This window comes from Microcebus murinus, chromosome 16, assembly GCF_040939455.1.
Source record: "Microcebus murinus isolate Inina chromosome 16, M.murinus_Inina_mat1.0, whole genome shotgun sequence".
Taxonomy (NCBI): domain Eukaryota; kingdom Metazoa; phylum Chordata; class Mammalia; order Primates; family Cheirogaleidae; genus Microcebus; species Microcebus murinus.
Genome location: NC_134119.1, coordinates 17,813,094 through 17,839,371, shown reverse-complemented (window position 1 = coordinate 17,839,371; position 26,278 = coordinate 17,813,094). Strand labels below are relative to the sequence as shown.

General features: G+C 37.3%; 1 protein-coding gene and 1 pseudogene across 3 annotated transcripts in view; one reads left to right on the top strand and one right to left on the bottom strand.

Annotated features, from left to right (window-relative positions):
- SEL1L2 (SEL1L2 adaptor subunit of SYVN1 ubiquitin ligase) overlaps positions 1-26,278 on the bottom strand; it is a 104,328-nt gene that overhangs the window by 62,135 nt on the left and 15,915 nt on the right. For all 3 annotated transcript variants that reach the window (XM_020281881.2, XM_020281882.2, XM_076010918.1), the window contains exons 2-3: positions 12,325-12,380; positions 6,315-6,483 (exon numbers count right to left, since the gene is read on the bottom strand). In XM_020281881.2, coding sequence (XP_020137470.2) covers positions 6,315-6,483; positions 12,325-12,380 — 225 coding nt within the window. The remainder of the gene's footprint in view (positions 1-6,314; positions 6,484-12,324; positions 12,381-26,278) is intronic.
- Positions 23,190-24,329, top strand: LOC105880072 (eukaryotic initiation factor 4A-I pseudogene; annotated as a pseudogene).

Here is a 26,278-nt window from a genome sequence, read left to right as displayed (position 1 = left end):
TAGTTCATCATTACATTAGAAACCTGAGAAAGGAAATCATAGACAATGTAGTTTGGGTGTGATTTATACTAGAAAGTCCAATCTGTAGACTTATGCTAAATAAGTGGCAGGCCATGTTTCTTTCTTTTATTTTATGTTTCTATGATATGTCAAAAATTATCAAATAAATGTTTCAATGTATATTATTTAGATTTATAATAAATTTAGATATGTACATAATTTTATAATGTCATTAAAAAACTGGTATTCATCTTTCTTTGTCAAAGAAGTTTCCCTCTCTTAGATAGAAATTTGTACATATCTGTTAGAAAAGAAAAAGTTTTCATGCATCAGACTTAAGTCAGATGTTGAAAATCATTCTTAAATTTCATAATTGAAGATGGCTGACTAGACACAGGTAGTAAGTGCCTCCGACATGGAGAAGAAGCAGAATAGTAAGCAGATTCTCGCATTTTGAATAGATTATCTAGGACCAGGATTCTCACATTTTGAATAGATCATCTAGGACTAGGATTCACCAGGGAAGTGACAGAAAACACCAAAAGTGCGTAAGGAGAGGGTTCAGGGCAACTTGCCCAGCTGGGGGCTGGCTAACAGCCAGGAGGAGCTCCTGGATGTGGAGAAGCAGCAAAAAAGAAGTCCCCAGGGCTCCATAGTCCAAGATGAGCTTTTTTCATCTTGGCTACAAGAGACCTCCCCAACCCATGCAAGTCTCAGGCCTAACATAGGAAGCTGCTTGGAGACTGCACAGAGATATTGCTCCAGAAAGAGAACCCGGGTGGAATCCCACAGGCATCTAAGCCTAGAGCAGTTTGAGCCAGGTGCCATATTGAAAGCCTAGATACCAGGGAACTGCAGGTACACCTGCAGCCACTGTACAGCTCTGAGGAGAGATAGAGGAGCCCAAATACTTCCATGTACCCCTGAGAAGGTCCTCACCACCCTGTTGTGGGCTGCTGTTGAGACTGGAGACATGAGTGGACAGCATTTCCCACATTTTCTCATCCACATTCCTTGCCTGGGTGGGGCCCCAGACTTTCTGATTGTAAGTCCAAGACATTGTTTTGAGAGTTTGACATTGGGCTGTACCCCACTCTCTGGCTAGGTTTAGGCTGATGCAGGTGCAGCCCCCACCTGGCTGGGGAGAGTCAGGGAAACTAGGCTTTCAGCATACATTGGGGACAATGTCCACCTTGCTGCAGCCAGCTGCTATGGAACCAAGTCTCAAGTGAACTGTACTCCTCACAGTTTCCTGCCAGGGTAGCCTGCCTGAGAAGGGCCCCGCTGTCTCTGGTCACAGGCCCAAGATGCCATCTGGGGAGTTTAAAGGCAAGCAGCGCCCTTCCCTCAAGTCTGGCCCAGCTGAGGGGGATAGGGAGCCCAAACTCCTACACACACCTAGGACAACTCCTACCACCCTGCTGTGGGCTCCTGGAAGTCTGAATGTGAACAGACTGCACTCCCCACAGTTTCTTGACCATGCTGCTTGCCTGAAAGGGGGCCTGCTTTCCTTGATTGCAGGCCCACAGCTGATGCTATTTGAGAGTTTTTTGTTTTTCTTAGAGACAAGGTCTTGCTCTGTCACCTAGGTTGGAGTATAGTGAGTGTGATCATAGCTCCCTGTAACCTCTAATTTCTGGGCTCAAGTGATCCTTTTGCCTTAGCCTCCCAAGTAGCTAGGAATATAGGTGCATGCCAACATGCCCTGCTAATTTTATTTATTTATTTTTTGTAGAGACGGAGTCTTGCTATGTTGCCCAGGTTGTCTTAAACTCCTGGCCCCAAGTGATCCTCTTGCCTTGGCCTCCCAAAGTTCTGGGATTACAGGCGTAAGCCACTGCACTCAGCCATGTTGAAAGTTTAATGTTGAGCCATGCCCCTCCCTTGGGCCAAGGTCAAGGTGACATGGCTGCAATAGCCACTCAGCCAGGATCAGACAGGGAGACCAAGCTTTTCTAAGTATTAGAACAATACTCACTACCCTGATAGGCAGCTATGGGACTGGGTACCATCCTGCCTAATCCATTGCAGCTACCAGTAACACTAGTAACAGGCCACTTGGGTCCCAGTGGGTGATTCCACCACTGCTACTGCCACCTCTTATATCATACCAGCTGCTCAAGGGCCTGAGAACCTGCTGACACACCTAGCCCTCTGCTCCAACTACTAGCTTTTGAGCAAACCACCTGAAGGCCCAAGAATTGGCCCCCAGGTCACTCTAACACTGCTGCTAGTGTAAGCTGCTCCAAGGCCTAAAATCAGGCATACTCAGCCCACTGGTTGTACCACTGGGGCCCAAAGACTGGCTCAGCTGGCATTCAAGTCCCCAGCAAAACTTCACCATGGGTCTCATGTAATAACTGTTTCCAAAGCCACCAAGGAAATCATAGTTATTACTGACACTGTGCACTACTTATGAAATCATACAAATATCACACTATTTCAGGCACCCAAAATCAAAGCCAAAATGTCCTACTTAATCAACAACATATATATATGTCTTCAGAAAAAAAATTATCCCCTTTAAAAGCAATTTCAAAAAAATCAGAACAAGCAGCTGCTACATCAGAGGTGTAGATATCAACAGAAGGACACAGGAAACATGAAAAAGCAAGGAAATGTGACACTAACAAAGGACCACAGCAATCATCCAGCAGCAGATCCCAATCAAAAAGAATTCCTTGTAATGCTAGATAAAGAATTCCAAACATTGATTCTAAAGAGTCTCAGTGAGATGCAAGAGAAACCTGAAACATAATACAGAGAAATCAGAAAACCAATTCAGGATATGAATGAGAAATGTACCAAGGATGTAGATATCTTTAAAAACGAAACAAATTCTGGAGCTGAAAAGTTCATAGAAGGAAATACGAAACACATTTGAAAGGTTGAAAAGCAGACTAGACCAAGCAGAGGAAAGAATCTCAGAAGTTGAAGACAGGTCTTTTGAAATAATTCAGCCAGACAAAATTAAAGACAAAAGAATGAGAAAGAATAAATAAAGCCTTAGAGACATCTGGGAATACATAAAGCCACCAAACTTATGAATTATTAGTATTCCCAAGGGGGAAGAGAGATCAAAAAGTTTAAAAACCTACTTAAGAAAATAATTGATGAAAGCTTCTCAGGACTAACAAGAGAGTTTTAAACATCTAGATAAAGGAGGCCCAATGATCCTCAGGCAAATACATTGCAAAAAGAACTTCACCATGGCAGATTGTGATCAGAATGACTAAAGTCAAAATGAAGAAAGAACTTTAAAATTCACAAGAGAAAAGCATTTAATCATCTATAAAGGAAACCCCATCAGACTAACAGTGAACCTCTCAGCAGAAGCCTTACAGGCCAGAAGATAATGGGATGGCGTTTTCAAAGTGCTGAAAGAAAAATACTGCCAGCTAAGAATTTTATATCTTGTCAGAATAAGCTTGATTAATGAAGGCAAAATAGTATTTCCCAGACAAGTGAATACCGAGGGGATTCATTACCACTAGACCAGCCCTACAGGAAATGCTCAAAGACATCTTAAACATGGAAATAAAAGGTCAACATTCATCATCGCAAAAACACATGAAAATATAAATCTTGCAGGACTTATAAAATAATAACACAAAGGAGGAAGAGAAAGGAATTAAATGGCAACATGACAAGTTCAGCAAACCACAAAGATAAAAAGAGAAAAAGAAAGAATTCATAAAACAGCTAGAAATTAACAATATGATAACAACAAACCCTTACATATCAATATTAACCTTGAGTTTAAATGGATTAAATACTCTACTCAAAAGATATAGATTGGCAGAATGAATTTAAAAAATAGCTTTTGTAGAGCTATTGTAAATGGGATTGAATTCTTGATTTGGTTCTCAGCTTGGTAGTTGTTGGTGCATAGATATGCTGTTGATTTTTATACATTAATTTTATAACATGAGACTTTGCTGAATTCATTTATCAAATCTAGGAGTCTTTTGGAAGAGTCCTTAGAGTTTTCTAGATATAAGATAATATCATCAGCAAACAGAGATACTTTGACTTTCTTTTTTCCAATTTGGATGCCCTTTATTTCTTTTTCTTGCCTGATTGCTCTGGCTAGGACTTTCAGTACTTTGTTGAATACAAGTGGTGAAAGTGGGCATCCTTTTCTTGTTCCAGTTCTTAGGGGGAATGCTTTCAACTTTTCCCCATCTAGTATGATGTTGGCTGTGGGTTTGTAACCACTTTGTAAAATTAATGTACAAAAATCAAAGCAATTCTAAACAAATACAACAAAACTTGAGGCATCACATTATCTGATTTTAAATTATACTACACGGCTATAGTAACTAAAATAGTGTGTTACTGGTATAAAAGTAGACACTTAGATCAATGAAACATGATAGAGAATGCAGAAATAAAATCATATACCTATAACCAACTGATCTTTGACAAAGCAGACAAAAACTAACACTGGGGAAAGGACACACTATTCAATAAATAGTGCTGGGAAAATTGGATAGCCATATACAGAAGAACAAAACTGGATCTCTATCTCTCACCATATTAAAAAATTAATTCAAGATTGATTAAAGACTTAAATGTAAGACCTGGAACAATAAAAATCTAGAAGGAAATCTAGGAAAAACTCTTCTGGACATTGGCCTAGGCAAAGATTTATGATTTAGGCCCCAAAAACAAATGCAATAAAAACAAAAATAGATAAATGGGACTTAATTAAACCATAATAATCAAAAGAGTCAGTGGATAACCTCCAGAAAAGGAGAAAATATTCATAAACTATTTGTCCAAAATGGGGCAAATATCCAGAATCTACAAGGAACTCAACTCAGAAAAAAATGCCATTAAAAAGTGGGGAAATAACACGAACAAGTATTTTTCAAAAGAAGATATACATATGGCTAACAAACATGAAAAAAATGTTCCATATCACTAATCATCAGGGAAATGCAAATTAAAACCACAATGAGATACCTTCTTACTCCAATTAGAATGACTATTACTAAATAGTCAAAAAACAATAGATGTTGGCATGGATGTGGTAAAAAGGGAATGAATGTAAATTAGTACAACATCTGTGGAGATCAGTATGGAGATTTCTCAAAGAACTAAGAATAGATCTATAGGAAAATAAATCATTATATCAAAAAGATATTTGTATTCATGTGTTTCTTGCATTACAATCCACAATTGCAAAGATATGGATTTTGGATATGGACAGTAAGTGTCCATCAACTGATGAGTGGATTAAAGAAAATGTGCTCTCTCTCTCTCTCTCTCTCTCTCTCTATATATATATATATATATATATATATATATATATATATATATATATATATATATATATATACATGCACACACACACACCATGGAGTACTATTCACCAAGGAGAAAGAATGAAATAATGTCTTTTGTGGGAACTTGGATGGAACTAGAGGCCATTAACCTAAATGAAGTATCTTAGGAACAGAAAACTAAATGCCACTTGTTCTCACTTATAAGTGGGAGCTAACCTATAGTTACACAAAGGCATGCAGAGTGGCATAATGGACATTGGAGACTTACAGGTGCAGGATGGAAGGGGGTGAGGGATGAAATATTACCTATGGGGTACAATGTACACTATTTGGGGGATGGGTACACCCAAAGCCCAGACTTCACCACTATGCAATATATACATGTAGCAGAACTCAACTTGTACCCCCTAAATCTATTAAAATTTTAAAAAGAAAATCTATAAAAATTTTAAAAAGAAAAAAATTTTATAATTGAGCACCAATAAACTTCTATACACAGACTTTGTAGAGACATATTTTTTAGAACTTCTTGCATCCAGAGAATCTATCAATTAATCAGGTATGTTTTTATTAGGGAGACTTTTAGATTTCTAAAGTAGAAAAAAAGGGGGGCACTGTATTAATTTTGGTTTCCTTTAAAGTATGAGGGCTTCAGTTAGCAGAACAGCCAATAACTATTTTATCCACATAATTTTGGAGATTTTTTTCATAGGACCCAATTATCAACCTTGTTTATTATCATCAGTACAAATCCTGAATCTAAGACAGGAGGCAGAAGCTGACAAAACTTTTTGTGTGTATAAATATTTATGACTATATCCTAAGACTTCTCAGGAAGCAGCTTTAAAATTTGATTTTAGATTGCATGAAGACATTTTATTTTTTTGTTTGTTATGGTTTTAAAAATTTCTTTATTTCAAAATATTACAGGAGTACAAATGTTTTTGGTTATACAGATTACTTTTGTAATGCTGGAGTCAGGGTTATAAGTGTAATTTACATCCCAAAAGATATACTACTTACAATGATTTTTACTTCTCTTCAAAAGATCTTTATTTTGAATTCCTTTTATTCTTATTTTATGAAGATTCTTCTTTTTGTCTAAGAGATTTTCTCTTTTACTGATTACTTTACTCAATTTTCTTCGTTCCAATATATGTGATAATAATTGTTGGGTTTGGTTCACTGATACCTAAAAAGAAAAATATTTTTGCTTATTTTGTTCATGTGTAACTTTTTAAGTGAAACAATGGGAAAGTAAAAAATCCATCTATTCATGGCAAAAATATAAGCTTAATGCAATTACTCTAATTCTTTTTTCAAATCAAAATGACAGATGGTTTACTTCACTTTAGGAATCCACATATTTTACAAATAGAAACCTTTTAAATCTATTACATTGTCATCTGAACTGCAGAGCTGAGCATTAAAAGCTAAATGTTATTAATAAAATAGTAGGAGAATTTAACCAATTTACTCTTCCACTAGTAAGTTGTTATGGTAATATCAATTGTGAGCTAAAAAACAATGAAGATATTGATATTGTCTTACACATTACAACAAATTCATAAGTATAGAGAATCTTTTGACTAGCTATAAAGAAAATATAAAACAATGTTTGCCCAAAGTACTTTTCAGAAGTTATGTAATTAATCTATTTTAATTAGGGTGATGGGTTTGCATGATTTTTTCTTTTTGAGTAGTAGAAAATAATGCAGAGACTAGAGAACATTAAAAAGTTTTATGAAGGGTAAATATTCATGATTTACATGTATACTATTTCAGGGTAAATTATATTGGAAAATTAAAAATGTTTGTTTATTTGTCAATTATTACTACTAAGAAGACTCAAGGTTTTTTGTTTTTGTTTTTGTTTTTTTCCAGTATCACAATTTGAATTCCCTCTTTCCAAAATCACTTTCTGGAATACTTAAATCCTTTCTCTGAGGTAGGTAGCAAAGACATCAGAGCAGTGACCCAGTGACTGACCCAGGGGCCAGAGTATGCAGAGCCATGGAGCCATGTAAGAACTCTTATATAATTCACATACAACAAATTAACCCACTTAAAGTGTACAATTCAATGGTTTTTAGAATATTCATGGATATGTGCAATCATCACCACAGGCAATTTTAGAACATTTTTATCAATTCAAGAAGAAATCGCAAATCCGTTAGCTATCTCTCTTTCTACATCCTATACTCCCTACCCCCAGCCCTAACCAACCACTAATTGATATTTTTTCTCTATAGATTTCCCTATTCTGGACCTTCATATAAGTGGAATTACATATAATACTATGTGGGTTTTTTGTGACTGGCTTCTTTTACTTAGTATAATGTTTTCAAGGCTGATTGCACATTGTAGCATGTGTCAGCACTTCATTCCTTTTCATGGCCAAACAATATTCCTTATCTGGACATACCACCTTTATTTATCCATTCATCTATTGATAGACATTTGGGTTGTTTCCACCTTTCCACTATTATGAGTAATGCTGTAATAAATGAGTAATAAATATCTGTGTACAAGTTTCTGTGTGGACATGTAAGGATTTTGAATGTGATTCTTCTTACTATAGGGTGGACAGATTTAGCAAATAAATATATAAGATGCCCAGTTAAATTTGAATTTCAGATAAGCAATGAATTTTTTTACTGTAAATATGTCCCAAATATTGTATGTTAACAAATAAAACCACAATATATAATGGTTCAAATCAATAGGCAGTTGTTCAAGGCAGTGGTAGCTCTGCTCCATGCTGTCATTCAGGGACCCAGGCAGCTGGATGATGTGCCAGCTTCCACATGTGGATTCCAAGGTCTCCCTGAACATCAGTATCTTACAGACAGAAAGAGAAACAGCATGGAAGAGCTCATCCAGAAAAGGTTTTTGTTTTGTTTTACTGTGCTTTGTTTCATTTGGTTTGCTTTGTTTCCTTTTCTTTAATAGGCCAGACCTGGATGTGGCACATAGTACTTTCAACCACTTACCATTAGATGAAACTCAGTCCAATGGCCCCACCTAACTGCAAGGGGGCTGAGAAACATAATCTGTTAGGTGTCTGGAAGAAGAGAGCATGGACTTTGACAAGCCTTCTGCATTCTGTGGTATAGCGGAATTATCAGATATTATTGCCATTGAAAGAATGGCATTTAATCTTTCAATTAAAAAATAACTAGCATCTAAGTTGAGGACACAATACAGCCTGGAAAATGCCTGTGATTGTTTGGTGTTTCTGCCTCCTCCTTCTTCAGAGTTCAGGGTTTCCTGACTTTAGGTTCTTTTCTCACCCAGTGGGAATGGGCAGAGTAACAGCCAGCTGGCACAAGTCCTAGGGAGCCCCAGAAAACAGAGAGGCTTTCTCTGACTCTCAAAGGCACCAACAGATCATATTAATATAATTTAATAACAAGGATCTATTAAGCATCTATCTCTGGCCCTATTCTAAGAACTGAGGATACAGCCATGAACAAAAAAATGTCTCTGCTCCCATGCAGCTGATTTTCTGGCAGGGAAGAAAACAGTAAACTGATAAAATGAGGAATTTGTTTAAAGGGAAAGGGGATGGAAGTGATAAAATTTGGTATTATTTGATATAGGATGGTTAGGGACAAGTTCTCTGAAAACATTTGAGTGGGCCCCTGTGGGAAGGGAGGGAGTTAGTCCTGCAAATATCTCAGGAAAAAGAGTTCAGGAAGAGGGAACAGCAAATGCAAAGGCCCCGCAGGAGCACACAGGTGTGCCCAGAAGATTATGCAGCTGGAGCGAGTGAGGTGTGGAGGGTAGTGAGTCATGAGGTAGAGAGGCAGCTCTGAGGTCAGGCTCAGGATTGTGAGTCATGTGCTATGTGAATGGAAGACCCTTGGGTGGTTCTGAACAGTGGAGTGGTATGGACTTACTTAAATTCCAAGAGTATCGTTCTGGCTGCTTGGGGAGAATATCACATGTCGGAGAAAGAGTGGGGAAAAGAGGAGGTCAATAAAAATAGGTGAGAGTTGATGGTGACCGTGACATAAGAAGATGGTAAAGGGGGAAGTGGTGGTAGTGATTAGTTTCTGCATATATTTCAGAAGGATGGCTGGCAGGATTTTCTGTTGAAGAACTTATGCATATTTTAGTTTTTGAACAGCAAACCCAGTGGAAGTATGTTTTTGTAAGTATGTTTTTAAACTCCCAAGGCCCCTCTGTAGACTAGCTATAGCTCTTAATCGGAGACAGAAGCTGTGTTTCCATAGTCTCTTACCTCTTCACTTGCCCTCCTGCCTCTTCCTAATATTGATGATTCCTGTGGCATGAGTTTTTCTCAAGCATCTCTTTGGAGATATCACTGCACAACTCAGAAGTCCTCAGTCCTCAGTGACAACAGGATAAAATCAAACCCCTTTGCACAAAAGCTAAGACTCTTCACAGTCTGGCCTAAAAATGTCACAGTGACCTTAATTTCTTAGTATTCTCACACCTACTGACAGCCAAAATCTTCTATTCACCACTCCCCAAATAGAATAGGTTCTTTTCTACTTCCTTGCCCTTGTTTAAACAGTTTGCATTGTCCCTTCTTTCCTGTTATCCATAATGTTACTGCTGCTGCAAGGCCCAACTCAACTTCCTTCTCCCCAAGGTCCTCCCATGTCACTGTGACACACAGTGATGGCCCTTCCTCTGCACCAGTCCTTTCTTTCCTTGGTTAGCAGTAGCTCAGTGCTCTCAGTCTCTAAAGCTGGCATCATGTTACATCATTTATTTTATACTTTATCTACTTTATTTATTTATTTTTCGAGACAGAGGGTCTTGCTCTCTCTGTCCCCTGGGCTAAAGTGCCGTGGCATCAGCCTGGCTCACAGCAACTTCAAACTCCTGGGCTCAAGTGATCCTCCTGCCTCAGCCTCCCAAGTAGCTGGGACTACAGGTGTGTACCACCACACCTGGCTAATTTGTTTCTATTTTTAGTGGAGATGGGGTCTCACTCTTGTTAAGGCTGGTCTTGAACAACCTGACCTCAAGTGATCCTCCTGCCTTGGCCTCCCAGAGTGCCAGGATTATGAGGTGTGAACCACTATTCCCAGCCTGTTTATCTACTCAATTATAAACACTCTATTAACTTTTTGGTGTATTTCTTATTTAAAGTAGAGCGCCTTGAGTAGAGGGCAGCCTACGGAATGTGTGGATTTGTTTATTGCAGGGAAATCCCTTGTTCCCTTAAAGCACAAGGAAGGCAGGAAACATCCCCATTCACAAGAGAAACTAAAGATCAGTGGGCTTTGGAGGGAGAAAATTTGAATTTACCTCACTGTGTGTTTAATTGTAATTTATACGTGGCTGAAGCTTGGGTGGGAGAAACATTGCAGTAGAGCCCTTTGTGGTCTTCAATCCTTTCCCTTCTTCAGTCTGTGCTCTGTGAGGTCAATGCTAAGGAAGTTTTAAAAAGCAGATACTCCACTGGAATTGGGTAAGATTTACAGTCTACAAATGGGCTACCCTGGCACATTTATCCTCATTTTTGGCACAAAGGCAGTGCTTTTGCTACTTTCCAATATTCTAAGATCTCTTAGAATAGTTTTTAGTTTCCTCTTGTTACCTAGGTTTCACGTGGGTAGAGGCGGGTCCTTTCCCATATTTATTCTATAGACTTCATCTACTAATACTCGGCATTGGGTGGACACTTGAGTTTAGACTGCATTCTTAAGCAATAAGAGGATTAATTCCCAAAGGCGTTTCAAATGTTATTGAGCAGGTACCACATACCACAAGATACCAAGAGCTCACAAAAGAAAGCAAGATGACCTGATGAAACTGATGTCCTTTCAATCTCTACCTGCCCAAGGACAAACTGTGAGATTTAGGTGAAACTCACTTCTATATCTGCTGATAGCAATCCCACTGCTAATTATGGGATATGGTAGTCATAGTGATGGAGGAAGAGCAAACCCCTATTTGGAGGAGTTTAGAAAATGTTGAAATGCAGAGAGGAGTTTTTAATTTATCTAAACATTTTTCACAGTTTACTTCTTCCATCTGGATTTAAGATTTATTCATTAATTCAATAAACATTTATTGAGTGCCTGCTATGTGTCAGGCACTGTTCTAGTTGCTGAGGACAGCAGCAGTGAACAACACAGACAAAAATCCCTGCCCTCGTGGAGTTTCTATTCTAGTAGGGGAAGAGTGACAACAAACATAAAATATTGCACATTACATGGTAATAATTCAGAGAGGAATACAGCAGGAAAGGGAGACAGAAGAAGGTGTTGTGACAGGGTTTGCAATTTTAGATAGAGTGCTTGCAAATTTAGAGAGTCTCCAGGGAAGGATCCTGTGAAAAGATGACATTTGAACAAAGACCTGAAGGAGGTGAGGGAAGGGAGTCACATGGATATCTGGGTGCAGAGGCATTCCAAGCAGAGAGAACAGAAAGGTGTTCACATGCCTGGGGTTTCCAAGGAACAGCATGACACCCAGTGTTGCTAGAAGGGTATAAGGGGGCACAGTGGTAGGAGATGATATCAGAGAAAATAGTGGGGCCAGACCACAGAGCCCAATAAACAAGCCATTCTAATGACTTGGTTTTACTCTGTGTGAGATGGGAGGCCACTAAAAGTTTTTGAATAGAGGAGTGACATGAAATGACTTAACATGTATAGGAGTACAATGGTTGCTGGGTTGAGAACAGACTGAACATTTGAATCCCCTCCTTCCAACATGTCAGAAGACATCATGAGGTTAAAAAAGCTTAGTAAGTATTTATGGCTCTAGAAGCCAGACTGGCCTCTGCCCTCGTGTCTTAATATTTAGGACCTTAGGGAGGCCACACTTAGAAGGCTCAGGTGGGATGACAGTCTTACCTCTCACAGTAGACTAAGTACATGTTTGTAGAATGACTGAAGGAGTAATATTGATTGAGAGTTTTAAAAAAATAACAGGAATGATGGTTAATGATTACTTGTTTAAGAAATTCTGAGCATGCTGAATAAATAATAGTGCCTATAGTCTAAATTTTCTGTTGAAAAAAATAACGTTTTAGCAAAATATTTACCTGTGTGGTGACATTTCTTTCTTTTTGTCTTTCGGTACGTTTTTCTGCTTCGAGAGCTGTAATATATAAAACATTTTTGCAAAATGTGAAAACATTTTCTTTTTAAAATTTTACTAAGTACAATATCTTGTTTAAAAATTTTCTAGAAAACTTTTGGAACTGTAAGAATAATAGTGAAAATAATTGAAAATAATTTCCAATTTAGAGTTACTAATGTGTTAAAAATAATTCCTTCATTGATAATTTGTAAAGACATAACTTGACACCAGAGATAATCTGAATACTTTAATCAAGCATTCTGAAATTGAGTTAATAACATGAAAGGATTCTACAAATAATAGAGCTAATTACAATAGTGGAAAACTTTCTGAGCTAGAATTTAATTAAAATGTATTTATGTAAATAAATGCCATCTATTAATAGAAGGTATTAAAATATAGAGGAGGAAATACAATTTTTTACATTTTTCTAGACTTGTCCATATGTCAGAGAGATAGTAAAAATTAATTGAATAATACAAACATCTGAGAAATGTAGGCTAGTATAATTATATCAGGCTTTGAAATAATTTTCAATAAATTTTTAATGAAGCAATTTTAATGAATCTTTTTATAAGAAAATATGTCATGTAGAATACATACATAATCATTGATATATTTAATTTTTACATAGTACTTGAAATTTCTTAGCTTCCATACTTAGAAAAACACAAGTCTTTGAAAACCTGAGATGACAGAATAATACATCACAAGGTGTCAACTTTACTATAGGATTGATAATTTTTAATTACTATAAACTGATTTGTTGCATTGTAAAAACGACATATATGTTTCATGAAGTAAAACATGCATGTATGTGAAGTAAAACATGCATGCATTTTGCAAACTAAAGAATTTGACTCAGGACCGATATGGGATAGTCAAAATTTTGTATTTCCAAAAAGTCACAATCTTGTACTTTAAGAGCAGGTTATGAATTTTCTAATGTTATCTCTGACATTGTATTTATTAATTTGATATGTTTTATTCTTTCCCTCACTGATGAACCTTAGTACTTGGCATGAGCCTCATAATTCTATATCTGTTCTATTTCCTTTGTAAGCCAAACCTTATAGAAATTGGTTCCAGGTTGTTTGATATTTAATTCTCTGTTAAATTAGAGAAATAACTGGCAAATTCTAAATAAAATTCAATAACTGCATGGTAGCCAATACATTGATAAAGCATATCAAATTCTTTTAAAGATTATACATATTTGATACTATCATATACATTAGGATTGCTCCTTAGGTTCAGGTTATGAAATACATTATTCTAGAGCAAGAATGTTGTTACAAATGAAACTTTATCTCAAGTTTGTCAAGTGATTTTGGGGCTATGAATTATTAGAGGCAAGGTAGCATCATGGTCCACCATGTGACCTTTAATTCAAACAGGCCTATGTTCTAGTCCTGATTTTGTACCTATTTCATTAATTTGTTATGGTAATAAAAAAAAGACAGTCCATTTATTTAGCACAGTACTTAATATAATAAATATTAGCTATATACAATAATTATTACTCGAGACCTACTTCTTTAACAGATATAAGATGCCTTCAAGACATTATTAACATGTGAATTAGTATTTTAAAAGAACTACAGCAAACAAAGCATAATTAAATACTCCATATGCTATTAGAATTTATTAATGCTTTACCTATAACATGACCTCTCTCAATTATGACTTTTTCATCAAAGCAAATTACTTGGCCTAATTATATTTGTGTATTAGAAATCAGACACTGTGACTGATATGATAGTCACAGTAAAGTCTAGTAATTTTTAAACTCTATTATCACAACTAGAAAAAGTTAACTAGAAAAAGCAATGTGATTTGATAGATTCCCATCATTACATTTCCCAAAGTACACAGACTATAATTAGAGTTAGTATATACAGAATGTACAGATACAGAATAAGAAATACAAAGTATCATGTGTATTTGAACGAGAGGAGAAAATTATGGATATTAAATGGAATAAAGTTTATATTATACAGTGGGCCAGAAAATAAAACTGTCAGTGGTCAGAGAGTAACATGAAAATTACAGGGCTACAAGCAGTAATCAAAGGTACGATAAGTGCAGATACAAGAATTAGTACAATGGGAGGAGGTGTAAGAGTATAACTGAAGGAATTAACTATTCAGTAGCTTAAAACATAATAAGAATGTAAAGGCAATTGGCTATTATTTCCAGCAGAAGATATGTAATCCAAAACAAATTTGAAACTTATTAAAAATGTCTTTCTTTTCTAAATTTCTGGCCTTTAGATTTTCACTAAAGAAAATGAAGTTTTGATTGGCTATTGGGGAACACATTCTGTTGCAAATAATACATCCCACAACACTTTCTTGTAGGTGGTTTCATATCAGTTGAGAAACATTGGTGATTGCTGGGGACCTATACCACTGTCTTATCACTTCCTTCTACATGAATGCTGAAATTGCCACAAATTCTAGTACTCCTATAAAAAACCACAATCTATTTGGTGTAGGAAGAAAAAATTAGACCTTCTTCTTACATGAGGTGTAAAAAAAATCTCCTTTATTATTCCTATTTTGGGGCTATGTTTTATAATGTACATAATATAGTAGATCAGTAGTAAATCATTGTAATAATAGAGTGTATCATCCAAAAAGCTTGACATAGAGTTAACTTTGGAAGGGGACTAAAGTTTCATTCAGCTTTAGAAATTGTAGCTCTGGCAACATTTTATTATATGCTAGACTCTTCACATACTTTATTTCCAATCTCCATAACAACCCAGCAAGATACCAAGCACAGAATATTTGTGTTCCTATTGTACTGATGAGAAAATTGATGCCAAATAAGAATAAATAACTTGTTCAAGGTCACAGGGCAGAGTGGGATTCAAAGGCAGGTCTGACTCTAGAGCTCTCCTTTCTACACCCCTGTCACTCCAGACTTTACCAAAGGATTCACAATAGGTTGATTTTAAGTGGCAAGCTTCTGTAATGACATAAGCTATTTTCTTTACAAAAATTTGACTTATGCACAACATTTTATGTATTTGCATTATATGAAACACACCATTTTATGTACAGTAGAGCTTCGATTTCCTATGCACCCCCACTGAGATAGAAGAATTTTGAAGTAGTAAAGAAGAAGCTAGCACTACAACCCATTGGCTCTGAAAGAATTATCCATGTGGCTTTTGGGGCATGGAGTGAATCCATCAGATTCATAAAAGAAAAAAAAAAACCTATAACGTTTTTAAAACTGTGTTTTGTTGAAAAAAACACCACTAGCTTAGACTGAAAAAGATGGAGACAATTCAAAATGAAAAGAGGCCTCTGTGTCCTGGTCTTTCTATAAGTAGGAAACAGGATGAGAAAGCAATTCAGCTACAAACATGGACATTTCTTATGTAAAAGGAAGGACAAGTAAGAGGACAGAGCCTAACCCAGAGTGTATTGCCAAGAGTCAAGGAGAACAGTAGATTGTGGAACCACCCCCAAAGGGTAGAACTGGGCCCTCATCAATAAGCATTGCCTACCCTTGGAGTACAGGAATCTACCAACATACTCCTGGCTGGATTTCCAAATTGTTATGAATCAGTGACTAATATGTCTCTCCTTCCTTCTTTTTGGACAGCAGTGTCTAATGTGGTTTTTCTATCTCTCCAGTATATGTTGGGTTTGTGAAGGAACAGGGGAATAACTTGTCTTTTTAGTTCACAGTTGTCCGAATCGAAGAACTGTGTCTAAGGAAACTGCATCAACATCTTGACCTGATGCACATCATGAGATCATGGATTTCGAGCCTGATGCTATGACAGGATGAGAACTTGGCAATCTTGGGAGGGTGAGAATCATGTGAGAGACACATGAATCATTGAGGCCTAAGGGTGGACTATTGTAGATTGGTATAATGGCCCCCAAGGAGTCACAACGCCTGGTTTCACATCCCTCTGCAAGACGACTTTGCCTAATCTTTGCATCAAGGGATAGAGATTATTTTCCCCACTCCTTGAATCTGGGTTGCCTTTATAACTTATTTTGACCAACAGAAATGTGGCAGATGACACTGTTCAACTTCCAAGGCTAGTCCTTAAGCTTTGTGCCTCTTTTACCCCCTTGGAGAAATGCTCAGAGACCACCGTGCCCTGAAGAACCCAGGGATAATAAACCATGTGGAGAGAGAGGCCTAGGCATCCCAGTTGCATCTGCTGACCACCAGTTGAATGAAGCTGCATGAGTGAGTCTAGCTGAGACCTGCAGAAAAACCACGCACTCAACCCACAGAATTATGACTTCAACTTAAAGTCACCAGCTGCATTAGCCTCTACAAGAGAGTCAGCCTGTACTTTGAAGCTAGGCGTTGACTTCTCTCTAGCAATGAAAATCCTAGATATTATCTTCTTCCAATAGAAGGCTATTTTGTCTGCATTGAAAGTCTCTTATTGTAGCCACCGTCAATGATCTTAGCTAGATCTTCTGGATAGCTTACTGCAGCTTCTACATCAGCACTTGCTGTTTCACTTTCTACTTTTACGTTATAGAGATGGCTTCTTTCCTTAAACCTCATGAACAAACTTCTGTTAGCTTCCAACTTTTTTCTATGCGTCCTCACCTCTCTTAGCTGTCATAGAATTGAAGAGAGTTAGGGCCTTGTTCTGGATTAGGCTTTGGCTTAAGGGAATGTTATGGCTGATTTGATCTATCCAGACCACTCAAATTACCTCCATATCAGCAATAAGGCTATTTCACTTTCTTATCATTTGTGTGTTCACTGGAATAGCACTTTTAATTTCCTTTAAGAACTTTTTCTTTGCATTCACAACTTGGCTAATGGTTTGGTGCAGGAGGCCTAGCTTTTGACCTATCTTGGATTTTGACATGCTTTCCTCAGTAAGCTTACTCATTTCTAGCTTTTAATTTAAAGTGAGACATGTGCGAGTCTTTCTTTCACTTGAACACTTTAGAGGCCATTGTGATGTCATTAACTGGTCTGATTTCAATATTGGTGTGTCTCAGGGAATAGGGAGGCCCAAGGAGAGGAAGAGAGGGAAACAGCCAGGTCAGTGGAAGAGTCAGAACACACATGTTTTTTATTGATTAACTTCACGTTCTTACATGGGTGTAATTCATGGTACCCCAAAACAATTACAATAGTAATATCAAAGATCACTGACCACGGATCACAATAAGAGGTATAATAATAATGAATAAGTTTGAACTATTGCAAGAATCACCAAAATGTGACATGGAGACATAAAGTGAGCACAGGCTATTGAAAAAAATGGTGCCAATATACTTGCTTGACACAGGATTGTCACAAACCTTCATTTTATAAAAAATGTAATATCTATGAAGCACAGTAAAGTGAAGGGCAAAAAAATAAGGTGTGTCTATATAATTCCAAGTCCTTAATTAGTTTGATTTGTGAGATGTTTAGCTTTGGACATAACCAAAAATTATATTTAGAAATAACATTCTATATTTCCTTATTTACTCATGTGAACTTTGGTATGTTATTTAGCCTCTCTGAGCCTAGGTTTTCTATAAAATGGGAATAGCAATACTATACCCACCTTTTAGAGTACATGTGAAAGTAAGATAGAATTAAAGTGTAAACTGTTCGGTGTTTTGTTAAATACATGGTGGCTAAATAAGAAATGTCAGTTCCCCCCTTCCTCCTTCTCAAAGACCTATCTTTTTTTTTTTTTTTGCGACAGAGTCTCACTTTGTTGTCCAGGCTAGAGTGAGTGCCGTGGCGTCAGCCTAGCTCACAGCAACCTCAAACTCCTGGGCTTGAGTGATCCTTCTGCCTCAGCCTCCCGAGTAGCTGGGACTACAGGCATGCGCCACCATGCCCGGCTAATTTTTTATATATATATCAGTTGGCCAATTAATTTCTTTCTATTTATAGTAGAGACGGGGTCTCGCTCTTGCTCAGGCTGGTTTTGAACTCCTGACCTTGAGCAATCCGCCCGCCTCGGCCTCCCAAGAGCTAGGATTACAGGCATGAGCCACAAAGACCTATCTTTTAAAGACAAGTAGCAGGCAGGTGCGGTGACTCACGCCTGTAATCCTAGCACTCTGGGAGGCTGAGGTGGGAGGATTGCTTGAGCTCAGGAGTTCAAAACCAGCCTGAGCAAGAGCGAGACCCCGTCTCTACTATAAATAGAAAGAAATTAATTGGCCAACTAATATATATAGAAAAAAATTAGCCAGGCATGGTGGCGCGTGCCTGTAGTCCCAGCTACTCAGGAGGCTGAGGCAGGAGGATTGCTTGAGCTCAGAAGTTTGAGGTTGCTGTGAGCTAGGCTGACACCACGGCACTCACTCTAGCCTAGACAACAAAGTGAGACTCTGTCTCAAAAAAAAAAAAAAAAAAGACAAGTAGCATTAGCACTTGTGAGAAAAGCACTTCCCTACTTGAAATAAAATGGAGAAGCTACATTATGTCAATACTGGAAGAAGAAGCCCTGCTGAATTTTACTTTCTTTTTGGGTTTTTCTCATTCTAATTCAAGTGTCCTCAAACTACGGCCTGCGGGCCACATGCGGGTGTTTTTGCCCGTTTGTTTTTTTACTTCAAAATAAGATATGTGCGGTGTGCATAGGAATTTGTTCATAGTTTTTTTTTTTTTTTTTTTTTTTTTTTTTTAACTATAGGCAGGCCCTCCAACGGTTGGAGGGACAGTGAACTGGCCTCCTGTTTAAAAAGTTTGAGGACCCCTGCATCCCTGCCATTACCAACTTTCCCTTGAAATCCCTTTCCTTGGTTACTCTTACCACATCTAAAACCAACTGGCATTTTCAAAATAAATTTAATAATCCAAGGAAGAACAAAAGTATATAAAAGGCATAGACACAGTCCAGCATACAACAATAGATCTCTTGTTACAATATTTCAACTGCCTTCTCTCTCATCCCAGTTCATCCCTTTTCCTGGTAGATTTCACAAGAACCTTTCCACCTCTCTGGTGGGAGTAAGTGTCATCTTCCTTTCTACCACATGGGGGTGCTTCTCCTTAACACCTGGTTCTCTTTGGTACTAAGGGCAAGAATACAAATTCTAACTTGGCCACTCACCTAAGTTCTTCCCATTCTGACGGACATGGTTCTCTTTTTCCCCAAGTCCCTGACAGGATTATCATCTATTCTGTATGGACTCCAAAATCCTCTATGTACTGAGTGCAGTTCAGTCCCCTGGAGACCCATCTCAGCCATACAATAATTATAAAATCCATACAGCAAGAGCTGCACATATAGAAGGGAGCTATTCCATTCTTTTCTCAACAGAAATAATTTGTAATCATTATTTCCATATAATTAGACCAGAGTTGGATATTATCAAAGTCTCTAAATAGAGATACAAAAGATAGTAAGATTACACTGAAGGACTATAGTAAATGATGAAGATGTTAATATATTTTAGTAATAAGTACATTTTGATGTATTACTATATGTTTGGTAATAGACTAGTCACTTAGTTATATAAATTAATATAGTATTATAGTAGATACTTAAAACAGTCTATAATTTAGTGTCAGTGTCTTAAAAAGGTCAGTATCTTATAACCTTCTGTTCTCTCCTCCTCATCAACTTTCTTCTTTAAGTGCAAAGATAGCAAAAGCCTGGGGCACCAGGCTTTTATTCATTCTTTTCTTGAATAGTTTTTTATTTATTTTTATGTGTTTTAAGTGGACAGAGAAGGCTGAATAACTCTCAGCACTCTGAGCGTGTTCCTTCCAGAAGCCTAATTATCTCCTGTAGGTGCAGGTAAAGGGCTTAACAGCAACCTTGAAGGATAGTTGAATAATTTATGTATGCAATGTGCCCGGCATAGTGCCTAGCACATAGAAAGTGCTTAATGTTATTTTTATTATTAATTTTTGATGAGAAATAATTTGGGAGGAATGCAAATTACAAGTGGGAAAATATGGTGGCACATATTTAGTAGTGTTAACTGATGGTTTTTCTGGGTGTTTCCTTGTACCTGTGGCCTTGTCCCAGTTAAGTCAGTGAGTTGCTCATTTCTTCAGAAAAAAGAATGATGTGGTAGGAAGGAAGAAGTCTTTTCTTGGCTGTTAAGGGGAAAAGATAGGACTTACAACCTGGACAGTAGAATAGATGTAGAATATGTGGCATATAACATCAAGGCAATTGCAGGGCTTTCTGTGCTCTCTTCCCAAAATGAGAAAACATTCCCTGGACTGGGAGTAGGGAGAGAGCTGGAGGGGCAGCAAAGAGAAGTTTATACTATAATAGCTTGAAATAGAAATTAAACAGCAATTAATTCCATTATTGAAAAATTAAGTTATATTACTTGTACACTCAAGTTTATGAACTAAAATTTATAATTAACTATTTAGTTAATTATATGCATACAAAGTGTGAAGTGTTTGATAATGGTGAGTGGAAGTGTGATCTGTCCTCTAGAAATAGGGCAGTAAAGATTTTAAGCTTAGAGACACATGGAGCAGCTTTAGTTGAAAGACTGAAAATTTGCAATTGATAGAAAGTTTCCTGTTAGGGTTTTAATGAAGAGTGGAAACACTTAGATTACTTGTTTTGTGTCACCAACTGAAATGGCTAAAATATGATTACATAGGCATTAAGGTGATCTGGCCTGGATATATTCTTATTATGTCTTATTATGTCTAAGTCCCAATGTCCCCAAACTAAATCATTATTTTTCACGTGCCCCCTCTCGAAGTCGGTTTCCCTTCTCTAACGTTCTGTCCCTGTCAAGGGGACCATCATTCTCCCAAGTTCAAAATCTTGCATCATGTTTTGCTCCTTCCATGCCAGCATCCCCATGACCAGGCAAGATTTTGTTGTGTTTTGTTTTTCTTTGAAATTGTACAATTGTGGGTGGGGAGTAGGAGGAATTGTTCTGAAAACTAAATGAGATCATGGACATGAAAGCACTTGAAATGTGCTAGGCACTCAGTAATGTTTCTTTTCATTTCTTCTGTCTAGCAATTTAAGCTTTTTAATAATCTAACCTTATTTTTCTTAACCAATTTATTTCCCACTATACTCTGGTCTTATTGAAGTAATGGTATCTCCTATCCCATATATACACTCCATCCATTCTTTCATCATGCCCTTTACTTTATTTATGTATATCTTCTAATTTGGAATCCTTTACTTTCTTTTCCTAATATCCAAATTTTACTCATACTTCCAGGATATGTCTGTCCTGTTTTAACATTGGGTCCAGGTACTTACCAAAGTTCCTGTCCTATAATAGAGTCTTCATACATATTTGTTAAATGACTAAATACATTTACCCTCCTACCCATAGGTCTCCCTGTATATTACAGCCTTTGATGATCTTCCATATTTGGTACTTCTTCAGGACTTATGTTCTGTGTCACTTATGTTTTGTACCCAATCATATATTGAATTTTATTCTATGGATTATAAGATCTCTGAGGACAGCTTCCATCTCTCTCTCTCTTTCTTTTGTTTTAGGTTTACCCATAGCACCCTATGGGTAAGTAATTAAATGTCTTAATTAAAATTGGTTATATTATAACACAGTGTATAATTTTATTCCTGAATCTAAAATTCCACCAAACCACTTTTCAAGTTACTGTGAAAAACTTAGAATCAAAGAATCTCAGATTTGGAACTGTCAAATTAAATTCCATAGAAACAAAGATAATTTTTTTACATAATGATAATGGTTTTCCTCTTCAAAAGAATATTTTTAATGTTGTTATGCTTCATCACTGCAACAATCTTGAGTTAAGTAGTTATATTAGGTTTTACTCTTTATATAATATGCTATTTTTCAAAAACAAAGATGACACATGAGTGCAACATTATTATTCTTTTTTTCCCCTTGTTGATCTAATGGACTTTTTAGCCACACTGCTTCACATGATTAGAACATTATAAATTTGAGCACAGGCTGACTTGGTTTAGAGGGCTTTTAAGTTTATATGTATTTATGTATGTGTGATTGATGGATTGAACCAAGAGAAGTAATTGACCGGTACTTTAGGCAACTTGATGTAGATGATTTGCTCTGGGTATTATAAGAACCAGTTTCAAAGCAGGTTTAGAACTCTTGGAGCTCTTAGGTGTTCTGTGCTTTCATTATCAATGTGTGTCTCTTTAGGGATAAAGAAATGTAGATTATCAGTAGAGCAGGTAATGAGATTCAGAAGTCTTTAATTCTAGTCTTAGAATGAAAGTTTCCTCTGTAAATGGATGTTCTAAATGATCTTGGGCAGGGCACTAATGCTTGCCATGTCTTGTTTTCTCCAGCGATCTAAATACTGCAGGAATGACATAGTATCACCTGACATTACAGTATAGTTTGGAATAATTAAAAGTGTTCTTTAAATAATTCACACAATGAGAATTAAAACTGACAGAGGTTTAAAGATAGATGTTTTACTTGGTACTACTACATTAGCCAACACAGGGAATAACTAAGTAGAAAATTCCAGATGCATATTCTTTGGCTTTGAGCTAGGTTAGGCCCAGCACACATCAGCGTGGCAGCAAGCACCGCATCCAGGCACTGTGAGCATGGTGGTGGGCCTTCCAGCTTCTGGGTCTTCAGGGAGGGTTACCTCACTGTGCCCAGGGGGGCCTGGCCTGAGCTGCTCCCACAATGGGGCAAAGGCCTGGCTCAGTTTTAAAGTATTAATAACTCCTCTGAGTATCTTCTGGGAACTGGCAGGGGTTGTACCTGGGAGTGAAGGTTGATGGCATCATGCAGGGCCAGTTGCTGACAGAAAGAGCCCAGTTGTCAGGATTTTGAATGCTTCAGTCTGATAGGGTCAAAACTTGTGCTTTGGACCAATAGATCCAAAGACAATGGCTCCCATGAGATGGAGCCCAAAGGTGTCATTGAGAGTAACTGGAATGAGGTTGTTGACAGCTCTGATGGCATAAACTTCTTGGAGTCCCTACTTTGTGACATTTATGCTGCTAATTTTGAGAAGCCCTTTACCATCCAGCAGCAAGCCATTCTTCCTTCTTTCAAGAGTTATGTGATCTCTCAAGCCCAATCTGGGATTGGGAAAATGGTCACAGCTGTCATATCGATTCTGCAGCAGATTGAACTGGCTCTAAAAGCCACCCAGGCTTTGGTTCTAGCACCCACTCAAGAATTGGCTCAGCAGATACAGCAAGTGGTCATGGCATTAGGAGACTACATGGGTACCTCATGTCATGCCTGCATTGGGGACACCAACATGCATGCTAAGGTGCAGAAGTTGCATATGAAATCTCCCCATATCATTGTTGGTACCCCTGGGCAAGTGTTTGACAGGCTTAACTGGAGATAGCTATCTTCCAGATACATCAAGATGTTCATAGTACATGAAGCTGATGAAATGTTAAGCTGTGGATTCAAGAACAAGATCAACAGCAACTTCCAGGCAGTTTTTCTGTCAGCTACTATGCCTTCTGATGTGCTTGAGGTGACCAAGAAGTTCATGTGGGACCCCATTCAAATTCTTGTCAAGAAGGAACTGTTGACCCTGGAGGGTATCCGTCAATTCTACATCAACATGGAATAAGAGGAGTGGAAACTATACATACTGTGTAACTTGTATGAAACCCTGACCATCACCCAGGTAGTCATCTTCATAAATACCTGAAAGAAGGTTGATTGGCAGACTGAGAAGATGTGCATGCTCAGGACTTCATGGTCTCTGCCATGCATGGAGATATAAACCAAAAGGAATGAGATGTGATCATGAGAGAATTCCATTCTGGCTCTATCAGAGTGTTGATTACCACTGACCTGTTGGCTAGAGGCACTGATGTGCAGTGGGTTTTTTTAGTCATCAACTATGACCTTCCTACCAACAGGGAAATCTGTATCCACAGAACTGGTCATGGTGGATGGTTTGGCTGTAAGGTTGTGGCTGTTAACATGGTAACAGAACACAAGTGGACTCGTAGAGACCTTCTACAACACTTCCATTGAGGACATGTCCCTCAGTGTTGCTAACTTTATCTGAGAGGGACTGTCCTGCTATCCAGCCCCAGCCAGGGCTCAATCTTGGGGGCCTGAGGAGCAGCAGGAGCAGGAAGAGAAGGGAGCCATGGGATGGGCATCTTGTAATTATTTTCTTTGGATAAATGCCTTTAAGGCAAAAGAGTAAAAGGAAAACTCCTAAAGTTTTGCTTTTTTTTTTTTTTTTTTTTGAGACAGAGTCTTGCTCTGTCACCCAGGCTAGAGTGCAGTGGCATCCTCATAACACACTGCAATCTCGAACTTCTGGGCTCACGCAATCCTCCTGCCTCACCCTCCGGAGTAGCTGGGACCACAAGCATGCACCACCATGGCTGACTAATTTTTCTATGTTTTATAGAGACAGATCTCACTTTTGCTTAGGCTGGTCTTGAACTCCTGGCCTCAAGCAATCCTCTTGCCTTGGCCTCCCAGAGTGCTAGTGTTACAGGTGTGAGCCACTGTACCCAGCCACGTTTGTGTTTTTTAATATTTTGATATATTGTAATAAAGATATATAAAATATAAACTTACATACATGATTTTGGAAATATATAGTAACCTTGATATTAATACTATTGATATAAGCACTTTAGGTAATGTTCAACATACATTCAACATGCAGATAAGAAATTAGTTTGTGTTAATATTTATGTATAGAAATTCTTTGTAAATCATCTTGTTCTTGAGGACTTCTGACACACTGTAAAATAAAATCCAGAATCTCAGGGTTGGAAGAGAGTTGTCTTTACAGTTGTGTTGCCATTTAATTGCTAGACATGGACAGACATTTACGGTGTTTTCAATTATTTTGTTATTACAAACAATATGGCAATGGATAACTTTGAAAATGTTTCCTGTGAAATATGAGGATTTTCTAGAGTAGACAATGAGAAATGAATTAGCTCATTTGAGAGGTAGTATGCTCATTTTAAATATTAATAGATAATGTAAATTGACATTTCCAGAAAACTACTCTGATTTATACTTCCACACACAGTATATTTTATATACATTTTATAATATATGTAATACTTTCACACATAGTATATATTACACATATTAGAATATTAATTTTTCCTCACCTTAATCAACAATTTTTGCCAATGTATTGTGACAACACTGGTGTCTCATTGTTAATTTTCACTTGCATGATTATTGGTATAGTTAACCATCTTTTTACATTTGGGGACATTTGTATTTCCTCTCCAAAGTACCAAATGTTAGATCATTTTCCCATCTTTCTGGTAGGTTCTTTTATAAAAATTATCTTTAGGAGCTCATTATATATTCTGAATATTATTTGATTGGTTCATATGTTGTAAATGTATTCTTCAGTCTGTTTTCAGCTATTTAACTGTTACAGTGTCCTTTTCAGTAGAGGTCTTAAATTCTGATGCAGTAAAAAATTATGAATCTTTTCCTCACAACATTTTTGTGTGTGTTTTGTTCAAGAAGGCTTTCTTACCAAGCATTTGAATCTATGTTCTTTTATATTTTCTTAAACTATTTTTATGGTTTTCGCTTTTACAATTGGCATTTTTAATCCATCTGGAATCATTTTTTTTTTTGGTGATTGATATGAAGTAGGATCTAACATTTTTTGCCTAAATGAATAGACAATTTGTCAATAGTATTCACTATATTCCACCTCTTTCCTTTTGAATTGAAAAATCTCCTTTCATGTACTAAATTCTTGAATGTATACTTTGGTCCATTTTTTTACTTCTCTGTTCTACTTTCTTGATCTATTTGTCTATTCTGCCCCAATTACTGTAGATTTGGAATTGCATATTTTACTATCTGGCTGAGCAAGAACTTCTCTGTGCAGGGACACACACATGCACCCCCTCAGTGTTCCTCTTTTTAAAACTTACCTTGGGAATTCTAGCATAATTTCTTTTCTAAATAAATTTTGGAATAAGCTTGTCAGATTCACTTAGAAGTCTGTTGATA